General features: G+C 27.9%; 1 protein-coding gene across 4 annotated transcripts; it reads left to right on the top strand.

Annotated features, from left to right (window-relative positions):
* The first annotated feature begins 1000 nt into the window (after positions 1-1000).
* Positions 1001-24066, top strand: LOC105153684 (facilitated trehalose transporter Tret1). Of its 4 annotated transcripts, none has more exons than XM_087408305.1 (7): positions 1002-2269; positions 4328-4420; positions 7626-7757; positions 18166-18371; positions 18765-19178; positions 19534-20111; positions 22082-24066. In XM_087408305.1, coding segments are annotated over exons 2-7 (1659 nt in total). In that variant the 5' UTR covers positions 1002-2269; positions 4328-4418; the 3' UTR covers positions 22409-24066. The 4 variants fall into 4 exon arrangements, with proteins under 4 accessions (XP_087264434.1, XP_087264431.1, XP_087264432.1 ...); XM_087408306.1 differs by having other exon boundaries at positions 7623-7757; XM_087408308.1 differs by lacking the exon at positions 4328-4420 and having other exon boundaries at positions 1001-2269.
* The last annotated feature ends 1058 nt before the right edge of the window (positions 24067-25124 follow it).

Genomic DNA, 25124 nt, shown 5'->3' with positions numbered 1-25124 from the left:
ACGTCACATGCAGCGGCATATCATTATCATTTCGCAGTATATTAGTATTGTCATCATATAATTAATCAATCTTAAATCCATATAGTAATTAGGAATACATTTGAATACTGTCTTTTAGAAAAAGTAATCAATCATTCAGAATAACTATCATTCAGAATAACTATCTTAAATTAAAAATTATTTAATAAGAAATTATTCTTGTATTTCTATTTCCGTGATATTTCCATTTTGAATATTAATGCTAAAAGATAGTCAATCAAGGATAGTGATTCAAGAAGAATTTTATAGAAAAAAAATTATATATCTACCGATTGTTATCAAAAGCAGATAATGCTTTTTAATTAGAAAGATAAATGTTATAATTCCTATATTGATATTTACAAATGTTTGATGTCTTCTATTGATAATTGTATTAATCAATTGGATTATTGTTGAAATTGTTGAATTGTTAATTACTTTATTTGTGAATTTCGCTTATAAATTATTATAAGTTGTTATAAATTAGAGCGCTAAAATACATAACAATATAATGTGCCAATTTCAATAAATTCTTCAAAAAATATGATAAATTTCTTTACAAAAAAATATTAATTTATTTTATAAAAAAATCATTCTATATAAGTAAAGTAAATGCTATATAAAAAATTGAACCTCTCTTAATATACCTCGACTAGGGATAATTATATCTAATTGTAATTACATCTAATTATAAGAACTTTGATGACAAAATTGTCTTTTGTGCCAACACTACTTATAATTTAAAGAGACTTGACAAATTATCTTGCCTCTTGTCAAAAATGTTCTCAAAATGAAGAACTAAACGAAGAAGATAAATAAAAAGAAAGAAATTCTTTTCCAAATGAATTGGAATTAGAACTGTGGAATATTAATTTTAGGATGCTTAGGATGCTTCGCACACGCTAATTTGACATTTTTAATTTCAGCAACCACTTGGTCCCGCTGCTCCTCCGTTCTCCATCGTACTAACGGATCTTACAATCGTCTGTACTGCGGGTGTAATCACAATCAAATGAGGCAAGAGAAGGGAGGAAGAGAGGTCACACGTACGCACGCGAATATATACCTATTCGCCTACAACCTCTGTTAGGAGGAAGGCAGGTGTCGAAGGAGGGAGCTCAAAATCGAAAGTGCAGCTAGCACACGGCTTTCGTGCTGCGCGACGTTTAGTCTGTCGCGGAGGCCCGATCTAATGTAAATCGGTAATCTTTTCCCCACTCTCTCTAAAGCTTTTACTTCGCGATTTCACGCGATTTCTCGGCTCTCCCAGATCTTGTCGCGGCAGAAACGAATAAATCTCTCCGCAACGAAATTCTCGTGAATAGTATTTTCTTCTTTCTTCTTTGAGAACCGAGACTAATTATTATCTTATAATACGAGAGAGACTTACTTCTAATATTAAAAAAGAAGGAAGAAATTGAGAAATACTTTACAGTTCGCAATCATTGTGGAAGTATTTTTTGTATAAAAATTTAAATCGATAACCGAGCAAATGTGTGTGAGAAAAGAAAAAAGTGTGATACTTTCGATTGGAAAAATTTTTACATAAATTTCGTAAGAGATATAAAGAGACGATTCAATATATCTAATATACTGAAAACTCACTAAGAATTCATTAAATAAATCAATTGTTTCGTTCATAGCAAAAGTAACCAAAACGATTACATACTGATTTTAGAGGTCTCTCATTTATAGTTCCCTTGATGTTATTATCTTTTTAATCGTACTATATATACAATTTATCATTGAGTTAGAAAAGTTGAAATTGAATCTGAAAGTGGTTTCTATTCGATCGGTTTTATGGTCCCACAAGAATAATTCACAAGAATTTCTAACGAACTATAAACTAACTATATTTCCAAAGGAAAAACAAAATAAAATGACCAAAGAGAAACAAACATAAGTTAGAAAATGTTAAATTTATAAAAGAGGAATGCAAACGTTACGTGCATGCAAGAGCATTCAATTTACTACAAGTTACTTGCATAACAGGAAAAAATTATTAAATCTACGCAATTATTAAATCTACGTCATCTGATAAATAAAGAATAAACCGTTATACATAATTCGGATTTCATGATTCAAATGCGATAATTCTTTGAACTTGAAACCCACAGGACGCTTCAATTCGAAAAAGTCGCTCTATGAAGAAGAAGCGTTTTCATTTTAATGAATACAAAGCTGATCAAAATTTGTCCTAGTAGAAGAAACGGGAGGATTGTTGATCGTTTCTGACTACATCCTCGATCAGGTGAGCACAACAGGAATAATTTTGAGTACAAGGATCTTCTTAACACATTTGAATTGAAATTGATCGAGAGAAATTCGTTCCTCTGAGATCGTATACTTAATGCATCAATTCGTTAATTTTTTGTAAAAAAATTTCTACATTCGCTAATTATATACATAAAATATTACTAACAAACTTTATTTGTGGATTTGTAATTAATTTTTCTTCGACAGAACTTTAATTGGATACTACCTTTTTTCAAAACTTCATAATTTTTAACTTGTAATTAAATCTTTAATTAAAAAGCGCCTTAAAGTAATTTTTACTTGATATCAAACGAAGAACAAAAGTTAACTATATTACTTATAAGAAGAATTGGCACAAGAATCGTCAATTTTTAATCATTTATAATTAAAAAACTTACAATTTTAATCCTTTAGTGTCACTGTATATCACAGAGAAAAAGATTTCTTCGGATTTAATAAATTTTATCGTATCCAAATAAATTTGTTATTCGGAATGGTCCAAACAAACTAATGTTTGAATCAATAAGTGCGATTATTTGAATTTGAAACAATGTAAGTATATTTTTGTCTTAAATACATTATTTGTTTGAATAGATAATGTCTATTTTCAGTATTCGCGTGATCAAACTGTACGGCACAAACATAATTGATAGCACATAGCAAAAGCTCTGCTCGTTTAATCCTATTGTTAGACGTATAACCACTGTCACCACTTATCATATTTTCGGCCAAAAAATGTAATGATTCTAAGAAAGCAATTATTTGCATGGAACAACTTCTATCAATATATTTTGCCATTTTCAAATAAATAATTTGTTGATATTCATTAATTGTAATTAAATAATATATTATTTAATTGAAAGATGTTACTTTAAATAATAATGTTATTTCTGTCAAGCAATAGAAGTTCCTCGAATGAAACAACAAAATTTTTATTCAAACAAATAATATTTCATTCAAGCATATGTTGTTTCAATGAAACAAATTTTAGTCAAATAAATAGGAATACTAAATCCAAAGAAACCTTTTTCTCTGTGATATCATTTTTATCGCCACGTATCTACCTATATGTACAAAAATATTGCATAAAAATGGACAAATTTATAACAATTTCATAAAATTTTTTTTAAATCAAAACAACGAGTGCTTTCCAATTGTAAAATTAAATATTTTCATACATACAGCAACACAAATTGTATTCCAATTGCCGTAATCATCGACATAACACATCCCTATTTAGTCCAAGAGCTATTAGTCGGCTATGTAAGTTTCCGTTTTTTTTCTAATGACAGTTAAATGTTACTACATAACAAATCGGAAACAAAGACTTTGAATAATCAAGCTGGACCTTTAGTGTTGAAATAATTCTATATGAATAATATACTCATATCCAATCCATCAAACTGCGCGCCCCGAATTTATTTTCAGTCTTGAAACGCAATTTTAACAATACTAAAAATAGTAACATCACAAATTAAATTGACAAGCAATTTAATTATACTGATGCTCATAAGACATCTTAAAATGATCTTAATATAAAAATTACTAATCTATGAGTGAAGTTGGAAATCGTATTTTTGCTTTTTTTTATTCAATATAGACGGAAAAAGCTAACATGCTATACAAGTTGTTTATAAGTTGTTTTTGTGGTTAAATTACTATAGATTAGACAAAATACCAAAGCATAAGCGTAGTGTTGAAAAATTAACTTAACTCTTTCCGAAACCGTGCGTAGCATATATTTTGTTCTAATTAAGTCGTACACATAATGTTATATTTTATGCATTCTGGTATATGTTTATGTTAAAACATAACAATTGAAAAACATTTATAGCGCACGTGCTATGTTAGATAATTTTAAATGACTTGACCAATACGTGCGTTATCAATGACTATTTTTACTTGTCTGTTACGTTTATTAAATATTTCATGTTGAAAACTTAAATTACTTTGATTTAAAAAAGATGTTAAAAAATTAAATTACTTTGATTTAAAAAGGACGTAATGTATCAATATTGCAAAAATTATTTTATAATTTTGTTTTTTTTTATAGCTAAATTACCAAACAGCCTAAACGGAAAGTTTAATAGGTCAAACGGTGGCGTGGTACGAAATGTGTTAAGAAATATAACGGTAATAAACAAATGTAAGTATCTTTATTAATAAAAATTCTACAGCAAAGCGCAAAGCAAAAGAAATCTTGAATATATACCATACAAGTGAAACCGAAGGATTAATATATTTATTAAAAGAAACTATACTCTAAATTGCATAAAGAATTCATAAATAAAATTTGTCATAACATTCCACATATCAACTTTTTTACTAATAAAATCACTTATTCCATCTAATCATAAATAGTTAAGTAAAGTAAATTGAGCGCAATAAAGTAAATTAATGGTATCCAATTAAAATCCAATTAAAACTAATAATAAACCATTAATCATACATGATAGTTTTGTATAATCATGTTTTTAACACCAACTTTTTATTTCAAAGATTAGATAAACTTTATATAGAATAAATTTCCATCGATCTTTTTCTATTCATTTACATTAACCTTTTGCTTATTCCATGCGAGATATCTATAACGCTTCCGCTTCTTAAAATCACGCGTATTTTTATGCAAATGTGGATATTGAAGCTGGGATAAATCGAACATGAGCTAGAGATGAATACAAAAAATCTCGATATTTCTTATCGCATTGTAACGTTAACAGAAATATTGATACACCAAAATATCAGCTAGATAATTTGCGATGTTGTAAATATCGACACGAATCCGATATTTCTGTTTTTATATGATACGCACACCGTATTGATGCGTAAAATATCGATCTTTCTGCAAAAATAACGGTTGGAGATCATTTTGAGACTATTTCAGCGATCTTTTTGAATAATTGTTCCAATAAGAATTTTTAAAAAATTATGTTATTATTTTATTGCAATTAGTACTATATATTATAGAGATATTATATATATCCTATACACCACACTTTCAAGAGACATCCTGGAAATGTTTTTAGGATATACAAACGTTCGCTGTATGTCTTTAGAACATTCCTTGGAGGTCTGTACTATATGAGATAGTATTAATTGGAATACATACATATACATATATATTATATGTATAAGCTTATATTTTACTTTTTATTTCAAATATATTTATATATTATATAATATATATATTATATAATATTACATAATATATACCCTTATACATTTTATTTTTATTTTTTTTATATTAATTTTTATTTATTTATATAATTGTAATCTTTTATTATATATTTATTCTTACAATACATATAATAAGTATGATATAATAAAAATTTCAATCTGATCTCAATCCGTTACTAAACTAATACGGATTTAATGGACCATATCGGAAGTTTAATATTCCTGTTCAAATGTCAATATATATCAATATCAAAAGATAAAATATTGGTACAAAACATCGAGAAAAAAAGTTCAAAAACATCGGCGCTCTGCCCATCTCTAACGTGAATACATTAAACTCGGTATAAATATTCGCTCTTGCAATTCTTTGCAAAAGTAAATCCGCTTGCAACAATTTTATCATAAATATGGTAGAGAACGCCAATAATCAGTCAAAGTTGGATAAATACAACATATATTCTTAATTTACATTTAATTATTTCAGGTGTGACCGTACCGAAACGTTCGGACATTTCTATATATGAAGTATAATCCCCCCTAAATTAATTCTGTAAAGAACTTATTGCGAAAAATATTACCTCAGCCAAGATACGAACCTGGAATCTCTCGATTTTCCGAGGCGAGTGTCCCAGCCAACTCGATTACTGATAATCTATAGAAGCCTCAATGGTCGAATTGGCTAGAACACTCGTTCCGGAAAATCGAAAAGTCCTAGGTTCATATCCTGGCTAAAGTAATATTTTTCGTAATAAGTTCTTTACTGAATTAATTTCATATATATAGGAATATCCGAATATTTCGATACGCCTTATCATATTTATATTGTTAGCGTCTCAGATCGATTGTGTTTAATGTCCGAACGTTTCGCACGGTCATATCTGAGATAATTAAATTTAAATTAAGAATATATGTTGTATTCATAACATCCAACTTTAACTGATTATTTTCGTTAACTGATTATTTCGCGTTTTCTATCATATTTATATACATCATTTACACGGTCGTACTTATTCTTAAAATTTGTAAATCTCTCGTTCTCATAATATCAGTATTGTAAATACTATACCTAGGTATAAGTATACAATATTTAAGTTATACTAGTAGTACCTAAGTGCATTATTTAAATCCAGGCGGAGATATCTGTACCTGGGTATTATTTTGTAAAATAATTTTAATTTAAAAATCCAGATTCTTTTTCTGCAAAAAGATCAATCTTTTAGAAGATTGAATCGAGATCACACATTCTTAATATATACTTATACATAGATCAAACATTCCCATATTTTTTAATGGTTGAAAATGAAACCGGAAATTTACATAAGTGACCGTCAATGACCGTTGAGGTTCCGTACTATCTTTCCTTTCTCTAAAGACAGAAACAGATGCAATTATAGATCCGATTAAACTTTCTACAAGTTACAAACAGATTGGATTGTGTGTATGTATATATATATATATATATATATATATATATATATATCGTTGATCTGTTATCATTATATTATAAACTTAATTTTAATCCCCAGAAGAAATCGATTTTGCAATATAGTGTTTAAAATATTATCGATTTTAAAAACGCATAACAAAATAACAATTATCCAAACATTTTTATAAGTACTATATAAGTACATAGTAGTTTGATGTAAAATAAAAAAATTTGTTTATGCAGTTTTTTTTAATTAGCAATATTTTAAAAAATAACTAAATCTTTTAGGTACATCTGTACCTGTATCTGCACTTGGATAATTTTTAAAAGATATAATATCTTATAGGACCGTATTATTATGTTGTGTGAAAACAAAACCTATAGAAATCAATGCTTTAAATAGTCTAGCTGGATCTTAAGTACTTGTATAATTCTGTGTGAATTTATATACTACATATGCAGTCCTTTAAAATGCGCGCCGAAATGATTTTTCGGTCTTGTAACGCAAACTCTACTAAATTTTTAAAAGATGTATATAAAAATAGTACTTTCTCACAGTGTATTTCCCATCTGTATCTGTACTTAGATATCTTTCAAAAAGTACTTATTACAACACTGCATAATATACATATATTAGCCCATAAGCAAATTTCAATCAATCGTATGTTAGGAACAAATGATGGAAAATCATAATTATCTTCGCGATCGCGCAAGAATCTGATTGTATATTATTTTGCTTTGAAAGAAGGCCATCCTCATCATATCGCTTACATCGTCCTTCGATATGCAAGAAAGTCGGCATGTGTGAAGACGAGAAAACTGAACGACGAGCGGGTCCGATCGAAATGGCAGTTTCCGAGCACGTGGAGAACGGAAAAAGGTTTGTTCTTTTATAAATTTCATATTTAATTTTACATTTAATTTTCACTGACTTGCGGGATATCCCGGATAAAAATTATCTTTCTTTTAATCCCGATACAACACTACAAGTTCTTTTTCAGATGGGAAGAACATTATTACGTCATTAAACAATCATTCTTCCGATTATAATTTTAAATAAAGAAAGTATTTAAGAAGAGCTACGAGTTATTGAACATTTTCAATATATGTTTATTGTAACAAATGTTTCGACCTCTTTATCGAATCATTCTCAGTGACTCGATAAAGAGGTTTGTTATAATAAACGTATGTTGAAAATTGTTCATTGGATCGTAGATCTTCTTTTTTTTATTTTCAATTTATTGAGCCATTTTATCTATTTTTGTTAATTTTAAAATTAATATAAAGTGATTTAGATCTTTATCTAAAAGTGAGTATCATCTGTAAGTATCTAAAATATAAATTTAAAAAAATATTAATTTTCTAAAATTAACAGCCAAATTATTTGTAAAAGATACACACGTGAGGTAAGGAATTTTATCACTACTTATGTAAATAAACGAAAAGATTTTTATAAATAAAAAATTGCATATGCAATTGGCCTTGACTTATGGAACTTTGTTCAATAGTAAATAATTAAAGGAATGTAGCACTTACTAAGCATCTTTTCCGTATAAAGACTTTAATTATGTAAAACATTGTATAAGATATATTAGTATTCGCAAGATTTTTTTCGCTAAAATGCTGTTATTACTTCTTTCATTAAAAAAAAATTGTAATTTATGTTAATTGCGAATAACTCTTTTTTAACCTTAATTGATTATTCGCTCTGAAATTTTCTTAATTAGTATTCATAAATCTAGTCAGTTCAGTGTACTATGATCGGGGCCGACAGATCTTATTCATATTGCATTTATATTAGATTACAGTTTTGATGCAAATATTCAAGACATATAGAAGGAACTCAGCGCTAATAATATGCAAATGAAAACAAATTGAGCCTGAAAATTTATTACTTAAAATGTAGTTCACCGACTTTCACGGTGACTTCACGCCAAGCTGCACATATGACTTCCTGATGTGAACATACTTAAACGTGTCAACCTTGAAGTGACCGGATCTAAAGAATTAAAAAGTAAAATCCAAGGTATCAGCGCTGCATCTAAATTGGTTTTCAGGGGAACCCCTACTCCCCCCTTCCCAAGAGGTTTTCCCTTGTAACAAGGAAAACGCGTCAATGTCATAATTTCGCGAATTTCTGTAAGATCAATATATTCAGCTACAGTTTTGTCGTATCTTATCAAATCTCAAACTCTTTATCAAATTAAATAACAACGAGACTAATAATATGATAAATAAACTTCTACTATCTCTTGTTTCATGTAAAAGTAGGTTATATCAAAATTTTATATGTTGAAATAAATCTATAATCTACGTATAATGAAATTCATTCTTACGTGATCATAACATAATCATTAATTATGAATACAGTTATTATTATCCGTAATCATTAACTATGAATATTAGTTATATTATCCACTTTTCTAATTATCTATCATTACTAGCTTTCATTCTAAAAATAAGATTATTTTCTCAATCATATATATATAAATGTATATATAAATGTAACAATAACATTTTTTTATTAATTAATCAATAAAAATTAACACATAAGAATCAGCGTTATTGATTCGTTATTCGATTGAATCAAAAGTATTCATTCAGCCCTCGATTTTACATATATTTTGAATTTATCGAGTCTTTTTATAATGATTGTTATTTCAATAAAAATTAATTAAGAAAGATTATTAATTAATTTTATTTATCTTTAATTATTTATCTATGAAGAACAAAAAAAAATTTTATGCATAAAATATCAATAAAAATGGCAAAAAAATTAAAAGCGAACAGCTATTGAATATTTCTTAAGCATAATATAATAAATTTACATCCGCTTACATAAATTAAAATTTATAATATTTCGAGGCTAAGTTCATACTATTTTTTTTTTATAAATTTGTATGTTTTTGACTTTTTATAGAAAAAAAGAGATGGTAATGGATGCTCCGTTCTTATTTCAAGATCTTAAGTTTTAACCTTTTAAATCACTGAATCCGTTCGAGTAAATTTTTTTCTTTATAATACGAATTTTAAACTCATTTGCGAATATAAGTTCTACAGATTCAGGTGAAACTACAGAACATTAAGAAAATTGCAGGATGTAAGATATTATTGAATTGCCAGTTATTTCATCATCCCTAAGAGTCTTATTCGTGTCTTATTCGTGTCTATTTCTTCGTTCCCACAAAATCTAAATTATTATGTGTCGCGGTTACTTACATAATACATATATTTCACATTTGGTCTAAGAAAAGATAACGTAACCGATCGTCGTAACCGATGTGGTTATCAAATTAGTACAATTAGAATACAACAAAAGTAAGAGCGAAAATTGGATTTGGTTGTATATCTCAGTACATAAAAAATTTTTTTCTAAGAAAGCTTTATAAAATGCTAGAAGTATCAATGTTTCTTTGTTTTAACTATAAGTTCAATTCTAAGAGAGGTATTCATTATAATTCGATCTTATTATAATTATATGTATTTCTTCAGAAAATTTTTTGTATTTCTTGATGATCAATCTTGTTCAATTTATAAAATTTTTCATCAAGAATATTTTTAAAGGTCATATTATGAAGAAAAAATTTTACTCGAATGGAATCAGTGTCTGGGTTTTAAAAGGTTAAAATTTAAAATCTTGAAATAAGAACGGATTATGAGTAATCCGTCAATCTTAAATATCACAGTCTTAAATATCATTGGTTCTTATATAAGACCGTCTTAAGTACAGTCTTAAGATGTCATAAATCAATATCATAAACTAGTACAGGTAACCCGTTCTTATTTCAAGATCTTAAGTTTTAACCTTTTAAAACTGATTCCGTTCGAGTAAAATTTTTTTTTCATAATACGATCTTTAAAAATGCTCCTGATAAAGAATTCTGTAAATTGAACAAGATTGATTATCAGGAAATACGATTTTCTGAAGATATATATATATATATTAAGATCGGACTATGAATATCGGTCTAAGTTTCTGGAAAATAAATAAAGTCTAAGTTTTCGGATTTTATCCATCGACTTTTCATTGTTAACTTTTAATCGCGACGACCAACAAGGGAAATACAATTTGTTTATTTTATAAATACAAAATTAGATAATAAATATGCAAATCCGGGAAATCCAAGATAAAAATGCAAATTGAAATATAAATCGCATCTTATTGAAAGATAAGATCAAGAGATACGATCATGTTTTATGCTACATGTATGCACGGCAGCCACAAGACAGATTATGTGTCTATACACTGATCCCTAGTTAAATCAAGATATAATTATCAAATCTCAATAGTTATTGCAAAGAAAAAAGTGTTTTAGATTTGCTTTCTATGCAGCACGAACAGAGATATTAAAATGCAAAATCTAAATTTATATTGGAAAAAAATGTTCTGATTAAATCAATAAAAGGGCCCATGAATAGCATTTTGATGAAACCGAACAGAATTCATGATTCTTGTATTTTTCAGAAATTCTATTTGTCTTCATTAAAATATCATTTCTGTTTGACTCTTTTGGTTTAATGAGAACACTTTATTTGAGTATATAAATATATACTCAAGAAAGAATTTAATATTTTTTTCAAAGTAAATTGAATCAGACAATGGATCGTCAATTGAAAGTTGTTAATTACAAATCTCGAGACTAATTACCTTAACGCCTGTTAAGTGACAGCAGACTATAATCTGCTGTTCGCAAATGGGTCACTGCCCGACAATCTCATTGTATTAATACTGCCTTCACGCGATTAATTAACATCCTGCGCGTCAATCTGAGCTCCCTGCGAGACGAAGCTGGCTTTGCATTCAATCAAATGACGGCGAGAAATCTCATTAATAATCGCTTTAGTAATATCATTATGAGTCTTCGAACCAACGGTGACATTAATGAAATGTGTCGTGAAAAACCTTGACCCAGCGCGATCAGATCCCGGAAAACCGCACTTTTGCAGACTTGGCATGACTACAATGCGACACGAAACGACACGTAATGCGTAATGACAGTACTAATCGACGAAGATAATATCATTACTATGGTATTCACAGTATTTCTTCGCTTTTGACAATTAGTTAACATGCGATAAGTTGTAATACAGCTCGAAATAGAAATTCAAGTAGAATAAAAAGTCATCATGATATCAAAATGTTTCCAAAATAGCTATTAAAAGATATAAAAGAAGTGAATATTAAAAGTCATTTTTTTTTATCAATCACATTCATTTTGATGTTACCGTGACTTATTCTGCTTGAGAAATATCATGAAACGATGTTATCTATGAGGAGAAAAATGACTCAGAGCAAAATATTCTGCGCATGTTTCTTACGTACGTATTTTATGAATATTCATGCAAATCTCATTCACGAATCGTTTAAATCTCGCTGACGAAGATTTTCCGATGAAAAAAAGGGATGTGGCCTGACATGTAATAGTAGAATTTTTATAGATACAGTAGAATCGACCAAATTAATAAAATGATGCAAATATTCGGAGTAAATTTTCATGTAATTTGTTTAAAACATGCCAACAAACATTTCAACATAAAAAGGATACATTTCTATTCTTTAAAAGTAAATATTACGCAAACATTCGAATAATACAGCATCCGGCTAATGGATTCATTCAAATAATGGAGCTTCGGCTAACAGGCGTTCTATTATATCCTCATATCCTTTGTTACAAAATCGCAAAACAGTGACTATAAAATAAAGTTACTTGCTGAGACTCAAATAATTTGCATCGAGTCTTTAGACAGTTTTTTGAGAAAATTTCATTTCCTCAACATTGTCCAATAAATTTTAAATTACGAACCAGACAAGGTAATTCTTCTAGGTGTTTTTGCTGTTGAAGAAAAAAACGAATTCATTAATGAAATTGCTCTATTATGTCAAATTTTTGAAAAAAATTGGACTTATATTCGTTTCCACCAATATAGTTGAACTTTAATTGGTTCTTTAATTTTAATTGGAATTTCATCTCTTTTAGAACTAGAAAAAGAACATGAAAAGTAAGTTAAACACACACACACACATACCAAAATTAAAGTTTATTAAGTAAAAAAAGTTTCTAAAATTCACGTATCGGCTTTATGCAAAAAATCACAATCACAGGTAAATTAAAAGAAAGAATCTTAAATTCATAAGTAATATAATTCTTTAAAAACAATAATAATCCGCTTATGCAATTTAAATAACTATTTGTGCAATTCGAAAAATTGCACATAGCGATCACCGATTATGAATTTGAAAATCAAAATTATCAAATACAATTTGTTAAACAATATATGTATAAAACAATTTTGAATAATAATACCATTGAATTCTATGGAAATATATATAAATTGCAATATTTTTCCATCATTCCGTTTGTTGTAAAAAAAAAACAAAGAAAAAATTCAATAAAAGAATTGTATAGAATATAAATGGACATGAATTTAAATCTTTTTCTTTTAATTCATTTATAATTGTAACTTTTTGTACAAAGCAGCCAACAATAGATGACTTTTATAGATCTTTGGCATAGAAAAAAAATGGATCCATTTGCGGAACACAGTCATATTACATCATTTTTTAGCTACTTCGGCTAAAAAATATCAACAAAATGTTATTTTCGGCATCCCTAAATCCAATTTTCTCAAAAACATAACACGACAAAATAATTTCAGTAGATTCAGTGACAAAAGATTCATAAAAATTACTTTCTTATCTGATTTGTGATACAAAGAAAGTTTAAATTTATCGGACAGTATAATTAATGTTTAAGGCAATTAATGTCTCATAAAAGTGGACTAGCGTTAAAGTAGACGCACGTTATTACGAGCTTGCGAAGGACATTCAGTTGGCATATTTCATGCATAATTAAAATCACATCATGTTCGATCAAACTAAATATCGCTAATTGTATAAGTATGGATGAATAATAAGTCCGAGAATAAATCCATCGACAAATATAATTCAGACAGCATTCTCAGTCGAGAGTTTCATAACTTAGATTTCGGATCTTTAAATCCTACTTACATTTCCATTTTCTAAACAAACAAAAATTTTAAGATCATTAAATTCAAATTTAAGATCATTAAAGAAAAAAGCATAATGATAATTATTAAAATTGCAGGAACAGTTGATGTGAAGACATAAAAAGTCGTCGAAAAAACGAAAATTCAACCAATTTAAATATTAAAAAAGAATTATAAAAAGAATACATTTGTTAGTTTTAAGAAGCATCCTGTAAGAATTTGTATTTTTATCAATGCCGTAGATTATACACAAAAATGTGAAGGATGTATAAAAATATACGCGAGAAAGAGCAACGGATATATTTATGTGCCTCAGCAGGTGGAAAATGGGATTGTAATACACGATTGATGATGTTACATCATCGTTGGGATCGTTTCATTCAGAATGAGAGAACGGCATGTACTTATAGTGAGCGACACACTTTGTCTAAAGCCAACGTACGCAACGTCGATTTCGCGACCTACAGACTTAAATCTGCAAAAAAAATTTTAAAAAATAACGAGGAAAGTGTAAAACGCGGGAATACAAGAGAACGTAAAAAAATATAGCTATATTCGACTAACGCGACCTCGCATAAATAACTCGTTCGTACTAATCGTTGCATTGTTCGCCGGTGTTTCGCGTAACGCTCGTTGCAACGGTTTTAAACCGGCACGATTCAACACAAAAGGTGCCTCAAACGTCATTGCTTATGTAATTGCGCGCCTTCTTGCACGTTTGCGCAATATACGTACAATATGTGGATCATCGTAAACCGGTTCTTTCTCTCTTTCTCTTCTCGCGAATATTCTTGCGGGATTATTTCAAAGCCTTATTTACAACTCCTGCAAAACGCGGCAACGCTTGCCGCGCAGCGGAAATTAGCGCAAGAGCCAATTAATTTGTTGCTTTTCCATAAAAGTAAAAGAATGATTGGCTACTGCTCTAATTTCCGCTGCGCGGCAAGCATTATCGCGTCCTGTTTATGAGAGTCATTAAAATTAAAATGAACAGATTTTTTCGTATTTTTTTCTATGTACAGTTTCAGAAATATTTCGTATTGTTATTTCAATTTGTGAAATAACAGTCTTTTTCTAATTTATTTTATATGCATATTTCAGATTATCTGCTATTTTAAATAGAATAATAAGTAGAAAAAAAGAAATCCTCATAATTTCTTCTAGCAAGAGAATTATTGATGAGTTCTTCATTTACTAATTTATTTACGAAATTCTTCATCAACTTAACTAATTAGAATAAAAAAAATTACTTATAAGTAAATAATAAATATTAAGAAAAAAATATTACATGCAAAAAATACTATTTATGAAATAAAATAGATTAAAATAAGAGTATAGCATAAAATTACGCCCGCGGATTGTCTTTGATTAATGATAAGTCGTAAGTCCAAAACCGATTTATCAAAGAACTAGATATGTTTAAATATTTAAATATTAAAAATTCATGAACAGAGAAATATCTCTTAAAATTATTCAAATTTTGTTTTTAATATACGACTCTAGAAAATAACTCAGACAGCACACAATATTTATCAAATATTTACAAAATATATTTCTAAATATTTATAAGGCTTATTTTAAATATTTCGTAAATATTTGTGTGATCTTAAATTGCATAGATCATACATATTTATTATAAACATTAGAAAATATTTATTGTAAACCTAGTAAATGTTAGGGAAATACTTAATAAGAGATTATACCATAATTCAAATACTTAACAGAAATATTTATTTATATTTATCATAAATATTACATTAAATATTTAGTCTATCTTTTAATATTATTTTGAATAAAACTTTATATAAAATATGTGTAAAATATTTGTATAACATCACAAAAAATGAACAATGATAAATATTTATCATAATATATGCTGTCTAAGAATGTAGCCTATGGTCTACAAGTAGCCATTTGGAATGACTGAATCTAACTTTGCCACAGAGATTGTTGCCGAAAGCAAATTCATTACGTCAAGTGAAAGGATCTTGTAAATCGTTGATTATACTTCAATAAGATAGAAGAATTACATTTTATTAAACTTGTGTATGTACTCAGCCCAAATAACATAAATACCTTTCCATTCACTTATTAATATGTATTATGTACGATTATCTTATTCTTATTTTTTTATTAAAAATATATTTTCTAAAATAATTTATGGATATAAATTTTTTAAACATATTTTTTGCTAGATTTAATAGATGCCTAAGATAGATATTATATTTTATTAATCATATTTGTAATAAATTAATTTTATGTATACTGTTGTCCCGTCCATTTAATTACAAACGTGCGTTTAATTATTCCATACAAAAAATTATTCGACATAATGTCAGACTCCTTCCACCTTGCCTCTACCATTTAAGATCTTTTAATCGACTGATTGAAAGTTCAATGTAGACTTTAAAGATGTGTCGAGCAAATTCCAAGGCCAAATAACTAAAGTTCTTAAGAATGTTATTTTTAGGCGGAGAATTGCCTATTTTTATCAAAATAAGATAAACCAAATGTTACAATTTAATGAATAATATTATGAAATTTTTTAATAAATTTTTTAATAATATTATGAAATAATATTATTTGCAAAGTTAAATTAAGTTTTTATGAATCAGCATGATTGCTATGCTTTCTTGCGATTATTAATTTTGCAAAAAATAATTCTATTATTATGATATATAATCTTAATTTCATGGTCATAATTGTATTGAATATAGTACAATTCTGAATAAAATAAAATCTAAATTCAATTTTCGAGGTTTAAGTTTTTCTTGTTTCATGATTCCCAATTGTATCGTCTATACAATGAAATCAAGATTACCAAATTTGAACCTCCGAATTCGAATTCAAATTTTATTTCACTCAAAATTACACATTTAAAAAAGAATTGTATTATTTTATCTTAATAAAAATATTTCAAATATAACAAAAATTGAAAGTAACAATTAATAATTCGATATGTATAGAAAAAAAGATTTTAATTAATTACTCTATTATAATTAACAGTCTACACAGTTATCATAAACAATTGTCGACATTTCGCCAGTATTTTCTCAGACATCTTCAAGATAATAAATACATTAATTAAAAATTAAAATTAACCTGGTAAAAAATTTTTCATATATGAATTTTTCATGTATAAATATGTATAAACATACATAAATATTCATAAATATATATATCAGGTATGAAACATGTCCATACATATTCATACATTTTTTTTGTAAAATTACTTTTTAGTATAATAGAAATAATAATATAATAGTAATGTGTAAACATAAAAAATAATTAAAGGAATAATTTTCGCATTTGAAAAAAACAAGTAATTTGAATATATTATAAAAAAAATTGTGCATACATAATTATGCATAATTTTATATATATTGTAATTATACGTAAGTAATTTTTTTTACATTTCTTAAAACTTGATTTTTTTCTAAAACAAATAATGCGAAAATTATCTTTTTGATTATTGTTAATGTTTCCACATTGCTATTATTGTTTCTATTACACTAAAAATTAATTTTACAAAAAAAAAGGATGTATAAACATGTATGGATTTATTTCATATATAATTATACAATATATTTATGAATATTTATGTATGTTTATACATATTTACACATTCATGCATAAAAAATTTTTTACCGAGAAATAATGTAAAATTGAAAAATGAAGACGACTTTTCATCGAACTTGAATGTTCCAATTTCAATTTTGTGAACTCTTCTCTTTCTCAGTTTCTAAGCTGGTAAGATCATCAGTTCTAATGAGGAGAGTTCCATTCTCCAATTCCATTCCATTTCAAATATTATGACTATGAACATTTTTAAATTCTCGTTAGACATGTGTCTTTGTCAGTGTATACAGACTTTTTGATCGAATATTCACTACTAATAACTGTGTAAAGGCGCCTTCAGACAATATGACAAATGTATGCCAACATGAGCAAATATCATAATATACATACATAACATATGTAATTACTAATTATCCATATTGAAGATCAATATTTAACGAATATGTGTAAAGTTGATGTATATACATTGATCACATTGTCTGGAGACGCTTTTATAGCTCTCATTTGCCCATGTTTTATACATATATATATAGTTATTGTTAAGAAAGAGAGCTCTAATACAAATTCGTTTTGTGAAAATTTTAATATTTATTAATTTAATAATAATTTATATATCTATATATAATATTAAAAGAATTAGATATTAAATTCATTGCGTTTTTAGCATCACTGTACATTGAATTCTTTTCTCTGTATTTTAGGAATGATGACAAAACATCAGTTACGGATGAAGAAGTATATATTTCTAAACTTCGACAAGCAATACCACAATGTTGCGCAGTTGGCGCTAAAAATTTACTCCTGATTACTTTCGGTACAACCTTGGGATTCTCAACTATCCTTATCCCGGCGTTACAAAAGGAGGATTCGGACATCAAAGTCACGATGGAGGAATTAACATGGATCAGTAAAGAACTATTTTTAAATATAGCACGTTAAGAGAATGCACAACATAGAATTATTTTAAAAATTTGTGTTCTAAAATATAATATTTTTCTTTTATCTATTAAGGAAATTCCCTTTAGCCTTTTTTCTTATAATATTTCTTCATTGTGATATTTAAGTTTATATCAATTAAATTGTATGATAAGTTGTAATATTAGTTCATCATATTATTCAACATTTAAATTATTAATTTTAATTATCATTTTACTATATATAATACATTTAAGTTTAACTGAATAATTTAACTGGATGTCATATAATAATCTTATTTATTGTATCTGTATCAAAATAATTATCATTTCTCTCTCTCTCTCTCTTTCTCCAATGTTTTCATTATTAACATATCCTCTTCCAGGCAGCCTGAACTTATTTCTCGTGCCGATCGGCTGCTTAGCGAGTGGACCGGTGTCACAGTATTTGGGTAGAAAACGAACAATGATGCTGGCAAATATACCGTTCGTCGTGGCCTGGCTGATATATTATTACTCCAACAATCCCGGGATGTTGCTTGCAGCGCTCGCGATAACGGGCCTGACAGGAGGCCTTCTCGAAGGTCCAGTTATAACTTATGTCGCCGAGGTGACGCAACCCTATCTGCGAGGGATGCTCTCTGCGACTTCCTCGATGGCGGTGATCCTGGGGATCTTCACGCAAATGTTGAGCGGCAGTTTGGTCCACTGGAGAACGGTGGCGCTAATCAATCTGATTTATCCGATTCTGTGTTTTCTCGCTTTATGCTTGGTGCCCGAGAGTCCACACTGGCTCGCCGGTAGGTTGTCAATCCAATCATTTATTATTATTTATTCACAAATTTGCCAAATTTTTATTATTAGCTCATTTTTGTTCTTAAATTATTTTATTTGTTACTTATTTATAAATATTAACCAATTATTTATCTTTCTTCTCAAATATAAGAATTAAAACGAACAATTATGATTACATTTTTAACGATAGAATATCGTCATTTTCTGTTGTTTTAAATAAAAACTTTTTTCACCATTTTTGAAAGAAACAAATATTATAAATATATGAGTAGCCTAATCTTGTATGAAAATATTTTTAAAAATTATTAGTTTTAAGAATTATTAGTTTTTTATATAATACGAAAAATTGATTTCTTCTAGTTAAGGGTCGTCTCAAGGAATCAGAACACGCTCTCTGCTGGTTGCGGGGTTGGGTAAACCCGTCTTACGTGCATAATGAATTTGGAGCGCTTTGCGAGGCAATTCAGAAGCCGACCGATAATACCGGCTCTGAAAAGGAAAAGATTTGGCAAGCCTACACGGATCGAACTTTCTACCAGCCTTTCTTTTTGGTCAGCGCAGCATTCTTTATCAGTAACTTCGGCGGCTGCACGACCCTGCAGACTTTCGCTGTTATAATATTCGCGAAATTAAACGCACCAATCGACAAATACACTGCCACGGTATTCCTGGGCATAGCCCAGTTAATAGGCATTACAATATGCGTGCTGACGATCCACCTTATGGGAAAACGCAAGCTGTCCTTCCTTTCGGTCGGCGGTACCGGATTATGCTTCCTCACTACTGCTATCTATGGTTATTTAAACAATGCGGATTATTTGGACGGGATTAAATACAGCTGGATACCTACTACCTTCATGATAGGCGGTGCTTTCACGGCAAACATTTGCATCAGGACGCTGCCTTGGATTCTCGCTGGAGAGGTGTTCCCTGTAAAAGTGCGTATATTTTACATTATTATTTATAGAATCCAACCGAAACTTTTACCAAAACTGAAAACAAACGCTCATTACGTAACGCTCAATTTCGACGATATAGCTCTTCTTCATAAATATTAATTTTTTTTATGTATAATTATTGTTTTAATAATTAAATTATAATGTTTAATGAACTTATATATAATATAATATACTATAATATACATTCTTTGGTAAAAATTGATACAACCGAAATTTTGGTTTTCGTTTTCGACTTAATTATTTATTGTTTCAATAAATTATGATATTTATGAAGAAAAAGTATGTGATATATGAGGATGTTTATATATATGATCTTTATAGGATTCCTATTTTTTAATTTTGGTTTCAATTGAAATTGTCATGTAGCCGAGTGTTTCAGTTCAATTTCGGCAAAAATTTCGATCAGAATCTAATTATTTATATTTTTCTTTTAATATTTTCAAGTTTTAATCCCTGAAATTGTTTAAATTTCATTTACATTTAATTGCCAAACTACTTCTCATCTACTAGGTTGTTAAAAAAGGTCTGTATTTTCACTCTTCGGTTTTTACATACAAATTTATTCTAAAATAACTAAGCTGAAAATCGGCCGAAAAGTGCGTAAATCTCAGTACTGGTCTAGATCAATAGTATTGAAAATGAAATCGACTATTGGCGAATTGGTTATTGAACATGATCTTCAATTTTAAAGAATATCTGTCATTGTTTTTTAAATATTTGTATATAAAAATCATTTTCCATGTAAAAATTAAATGATGCTTTAAAATTTTTTTGACAAACTAATATTAATCTAATAAGATCAACTGATTTTTTTCAAATTAAATAAAGATTGAATTATTATTAGAACGCTTATAAACATATATTTTTCTTGATCTCACAAGGGAACTACACGAAGTGTTAAATTCTGATTTTAGTAAATCTTTGTATACATATAGATTACATAAAAAGATGAATTTAAAAAATATTAGTTGCGAGAAAGCGGTTTAAAGGGGGTGAAATCACCCCTTATAACGGGATTTTAGCTTTTTTCGATATATCTTAAAAATTATTCGAGATATCAGAAGATGTTTCATACAAAACTTTTACAATAAAATTACTTTGTTCATCCATGTCAATAATATTTTTGAAAAATAAAAAAAAATTTTTTAATTAAAAAATGTTTAAAAATATTATTGACGTAAATGAATAGAGGTAAATTTATTGTAAACCTTTTGTATGAAACATTTTTTGATATTTCGAATAATTTTTGAGATATAATGGAAAAAATTGAAAACCATTTTATCACATAAGGGGTGATTTCATTCAAAATCATTTTTCCGCTGCAATGGACATTTTCTAAATTCATCTTTTTGTATAACCTCTCAAACAGAAACGTACAGAAAATAATAATAAATACCTATCCGTTTAATGTGGATATTTGTCACTGTATTATCCGATAAAAACTACTAAAAAATCATTTAATTGTTTCTGTTCGCATATACAGGATACTTCAAGCGTGGATATGTACTTTGCTTAAAGAAATGCATAGAATATCTACCTTGAAAAACGGACAGAAATCATAGTTTTACAGTAACTAATAAATGCAGATATGTTGCTAGTCATACACTCACGTTACAAATGGATGTTTGGTGTCTCACAAGCATTGTTGTCAAGAACGTGTAAATTTCGTGCTGGTAATCGCACATTCGTGATTATATTAGATACGAATATATTGCGAACACAAAATTGTGCTCACTCAAACGTAAACATTTTTTATCTGCAAATTTATCGTACTCATAAAGTGTACAAAGTACGATTCGATTCTCGCAGATGTTGTATCAGCATCTAATGGTTTCTATTGTAAATTCTAAATAGGTAATTCTACAAAGTGTATACAAAGTTTCATTAAAACCAGAATTTATCACACTTCGTGTGATTTTCTTGTCAAACGATTTCGAATTCGTCATCAGGTACGCAGCAGCGCAACCGGCGCGGCTGGTATGATTGCCTACATCATGGCGTCGATCGCGAATAAAACCTTTCTCTACATGGAGAACAGCATGTCGCTACCCGGGGCGATTTTCTTCTACTCTATGATCAATCTTGTTGGTTTGTGTCTACTATACGTGATATTACCCGAGACCGAGGGTAGGACTTTGCAAGAAATCGAGGAGCATTATGCCGGTATACAGAACTTGAAGGATCGACCAAGGAAGGAGCAAAAGACCACCAAGGAAAAATGGGCAGTCGAGAATCCAGCTATCGTACACGATGAGAGTACTGAAAGTAAATTATAGGAAAATCGGCTAGCAACTCTTTCGAATTAAACTACATTATTAAATATCTATATTAGCACTTTAAAATAAAATTATCTCGAAAAAAATATATTCAATACGCAAAAAACGTTACGGTTACCATAACAAAAATTATTAGATTTTTCGTCCATTAATACAATTTGGTTGTAAAAATTATATAGTACGGTATAACTATAGTATGGTTGTGAACCGTAAAATAGAATATCTTAACAGTTTATAGCCTGGTTTTTCATTATTTTCATTATGGTAACTTATAATATTTTATCCAATAAGCTTCATCTATGACGATGTCATGAATGAAGTCGATTGAGTGAAACATCAGGTTAAGCTTAACCACAAGTGAACCAGATAATGAATAATCGGACCTACAGCTCAACCATACTATGGTTCTTACAATCAAATCGTATTGATGGGCGAAAAATATCATTATTTTCAATCTTGGCAATCATAATATTTTTTCGTATTATTTGTTTTATTATACTTTAAATTATGTAGAAGGGAATTACGCAGTTTTCTTCTACGTACATCTATGATGCTTGCAAAACGTAATTATACATATTTTTTTAGGGACTATATAATTGCGGATAATATTTAAATTTGATCAATATACGTATGTATAATTCTGGTTATAGTATGGACTTAAGTATATAATTGTTGCGGTTTACTTTGCTACTTAATGCAAATTACACGTTAGACGAGAAAAAGTTGCTTCGTGAATAGATGAATAGATGAACATCTACAATATAAGGAGAAGCAAGATCGTAAGCGGGAAATCAAATGGTTCTTTCGAGGAAAATTTCCGGGAAAAGATTCAGATAAAGAAGCAGTATGTTGAAGAATGTTAGGAAATAGTATTCTTATTTATTTTATATTATTTAAAAAAGAGACGCGGTTGCCAAAGCATTATTGATATTACTGCTGACTAATTTTTAGAAACGCAGAAATTGATTTTTTTTATTTTAAACTAGACTCAGTGGCTCCCAAAATATCATCACATTTGCCATATTTGTCACGTTTGCCATGTACTAAATTAACTAAATAAAAAAAAACAAAAAATTTGAAAAAAATAAATTTTTAAAAAAATAAATTTCTAAAAGTAGCAGAATACTTGACAGACTTACTTTGTTGACTTTTAAGATTTATTTCTTCATTATTGCTTAGGAAAACTTTTACATTTTATAAAGATTCTTGCATTCTTTTATCGCGATTGAATATATTGACACATAGGTTTATAAAAAATTTGAGGAAATAACAAAAACGAAATAGAAATAAGCCTTATTAATGCTATTGCGTTTCATATCATTCTTCTCTGTGATGAATTGACAATTTTTAATACTAAACATAGAATTTATGTATATATGTATAGTGGTATACATATATTAGTAATGTAAAATTACACATTATATTTTCATAAGTAAATAATAAGTAAACTCGAATGGCTAACAAAATATCGCTTTCTTGATAAATTAATAGATAGAAGTGTATATATTAGACTTTATATTTTACAAATCGGTTCCTTTATATTGTAAAATATATACAATAAAAAGAATATATATATATAATCTATATATAATCTATGTAAAATATAAATTATTATTTTTTGACAAACTAAATAAAGGGAATTTAATATACTGATATAATTGAAATCATTTATTGTTTATAATTATGCAACTAAAATTATCCGCATACAGTAAGTATAAATTAATCATTTTCATTAATTAAGGGATATATGAAAAAGATTTAGCTTTTATTATTCTCTTTCGTCTATATACATATAAAATACATAATATTAATTTTTATTATTTTTTAATTAAGTTGTGTCTTGCTTTCATTTTTCTACAAATTCGTATTGCTTTATTGCTTACACTGTGTACATACGTATGTTTATATGATGTGTGAATGTATGTCTACAGTGCATTGAGCTCGGGTACGTGGATTTACTAACAATAAGCCCAAATAACTATGCGAATCAATTATCCCTGCGGGAACATTAATCGAGAATAAATTAATCGAGAATTCGATGATATTGTGACCATTTAATGATTGAGGCGTTGCATCAATTTAAATCAATATTGATAATAATGAAAAAATTTACTAGCCGACAGAAACAGAGGAGAGGTTCTTCAGTTTTACTGTAGATGGAACATGTAGTCTTTCATATTTAAAAGATACATCGATTATGAATTTCACACTAAATATATAAAAGAGAAAGAGAGGAAGAAAGAGAGAAAATTTTCATATTAAACATTTTAATGACAAATTCTTTAATTAATTCTTCTTAACCAAAATTGTGAGTTTGTCTGATAATTATTTATTTTTTTTTTACATCAGATATATTTTATTTAAACATTCAAATTGATTAATATTCTTTTTTTAGAAAAAAAATAAAAACCATGTAATTGGATTAAAATTTTTGGTGTAAAATAAATTTTTTAAAAATTATCAAATTTAATTATTAAAAGCTCTGTTAATTGTTTCATTTTTTTCTTTTTCCTTACTGATAATAAAATTTTTTAATTTTATATATATAAAAGATTCAGATTAAAAATTGAATCTCTTCCAGATTAGAAGTATAAAAAATCACTTCGAATCGATATTTGTCAATGTTATACACAACAAGGAATAGAAGACTTTATGCTTTCAACCAGAAAAAGTCCTTATGTATAAAATCCTAATAAAAATATTTTTCTATCGAAAA

Source organism: Acromyrmex echinatior, chromosome 7 (genome assembly GCF_024713525.1).
Source record: "Acromyrmex echinatior isolate Ae372 chromosome 7, ASM2471352v2, whole genome shotgun sequence".
NCBI lineage: Eukaryota > Metazoa > Arthropoda > Insecta > Hymenoptera > Formicidae > Acromyrmex > Acromyrmex echinatior.
The sequence above is the reverse complement of the archived record's forward strand: the minus strand, read 5'-3'. Positions and strand labels throughout refer to the sequence as shown.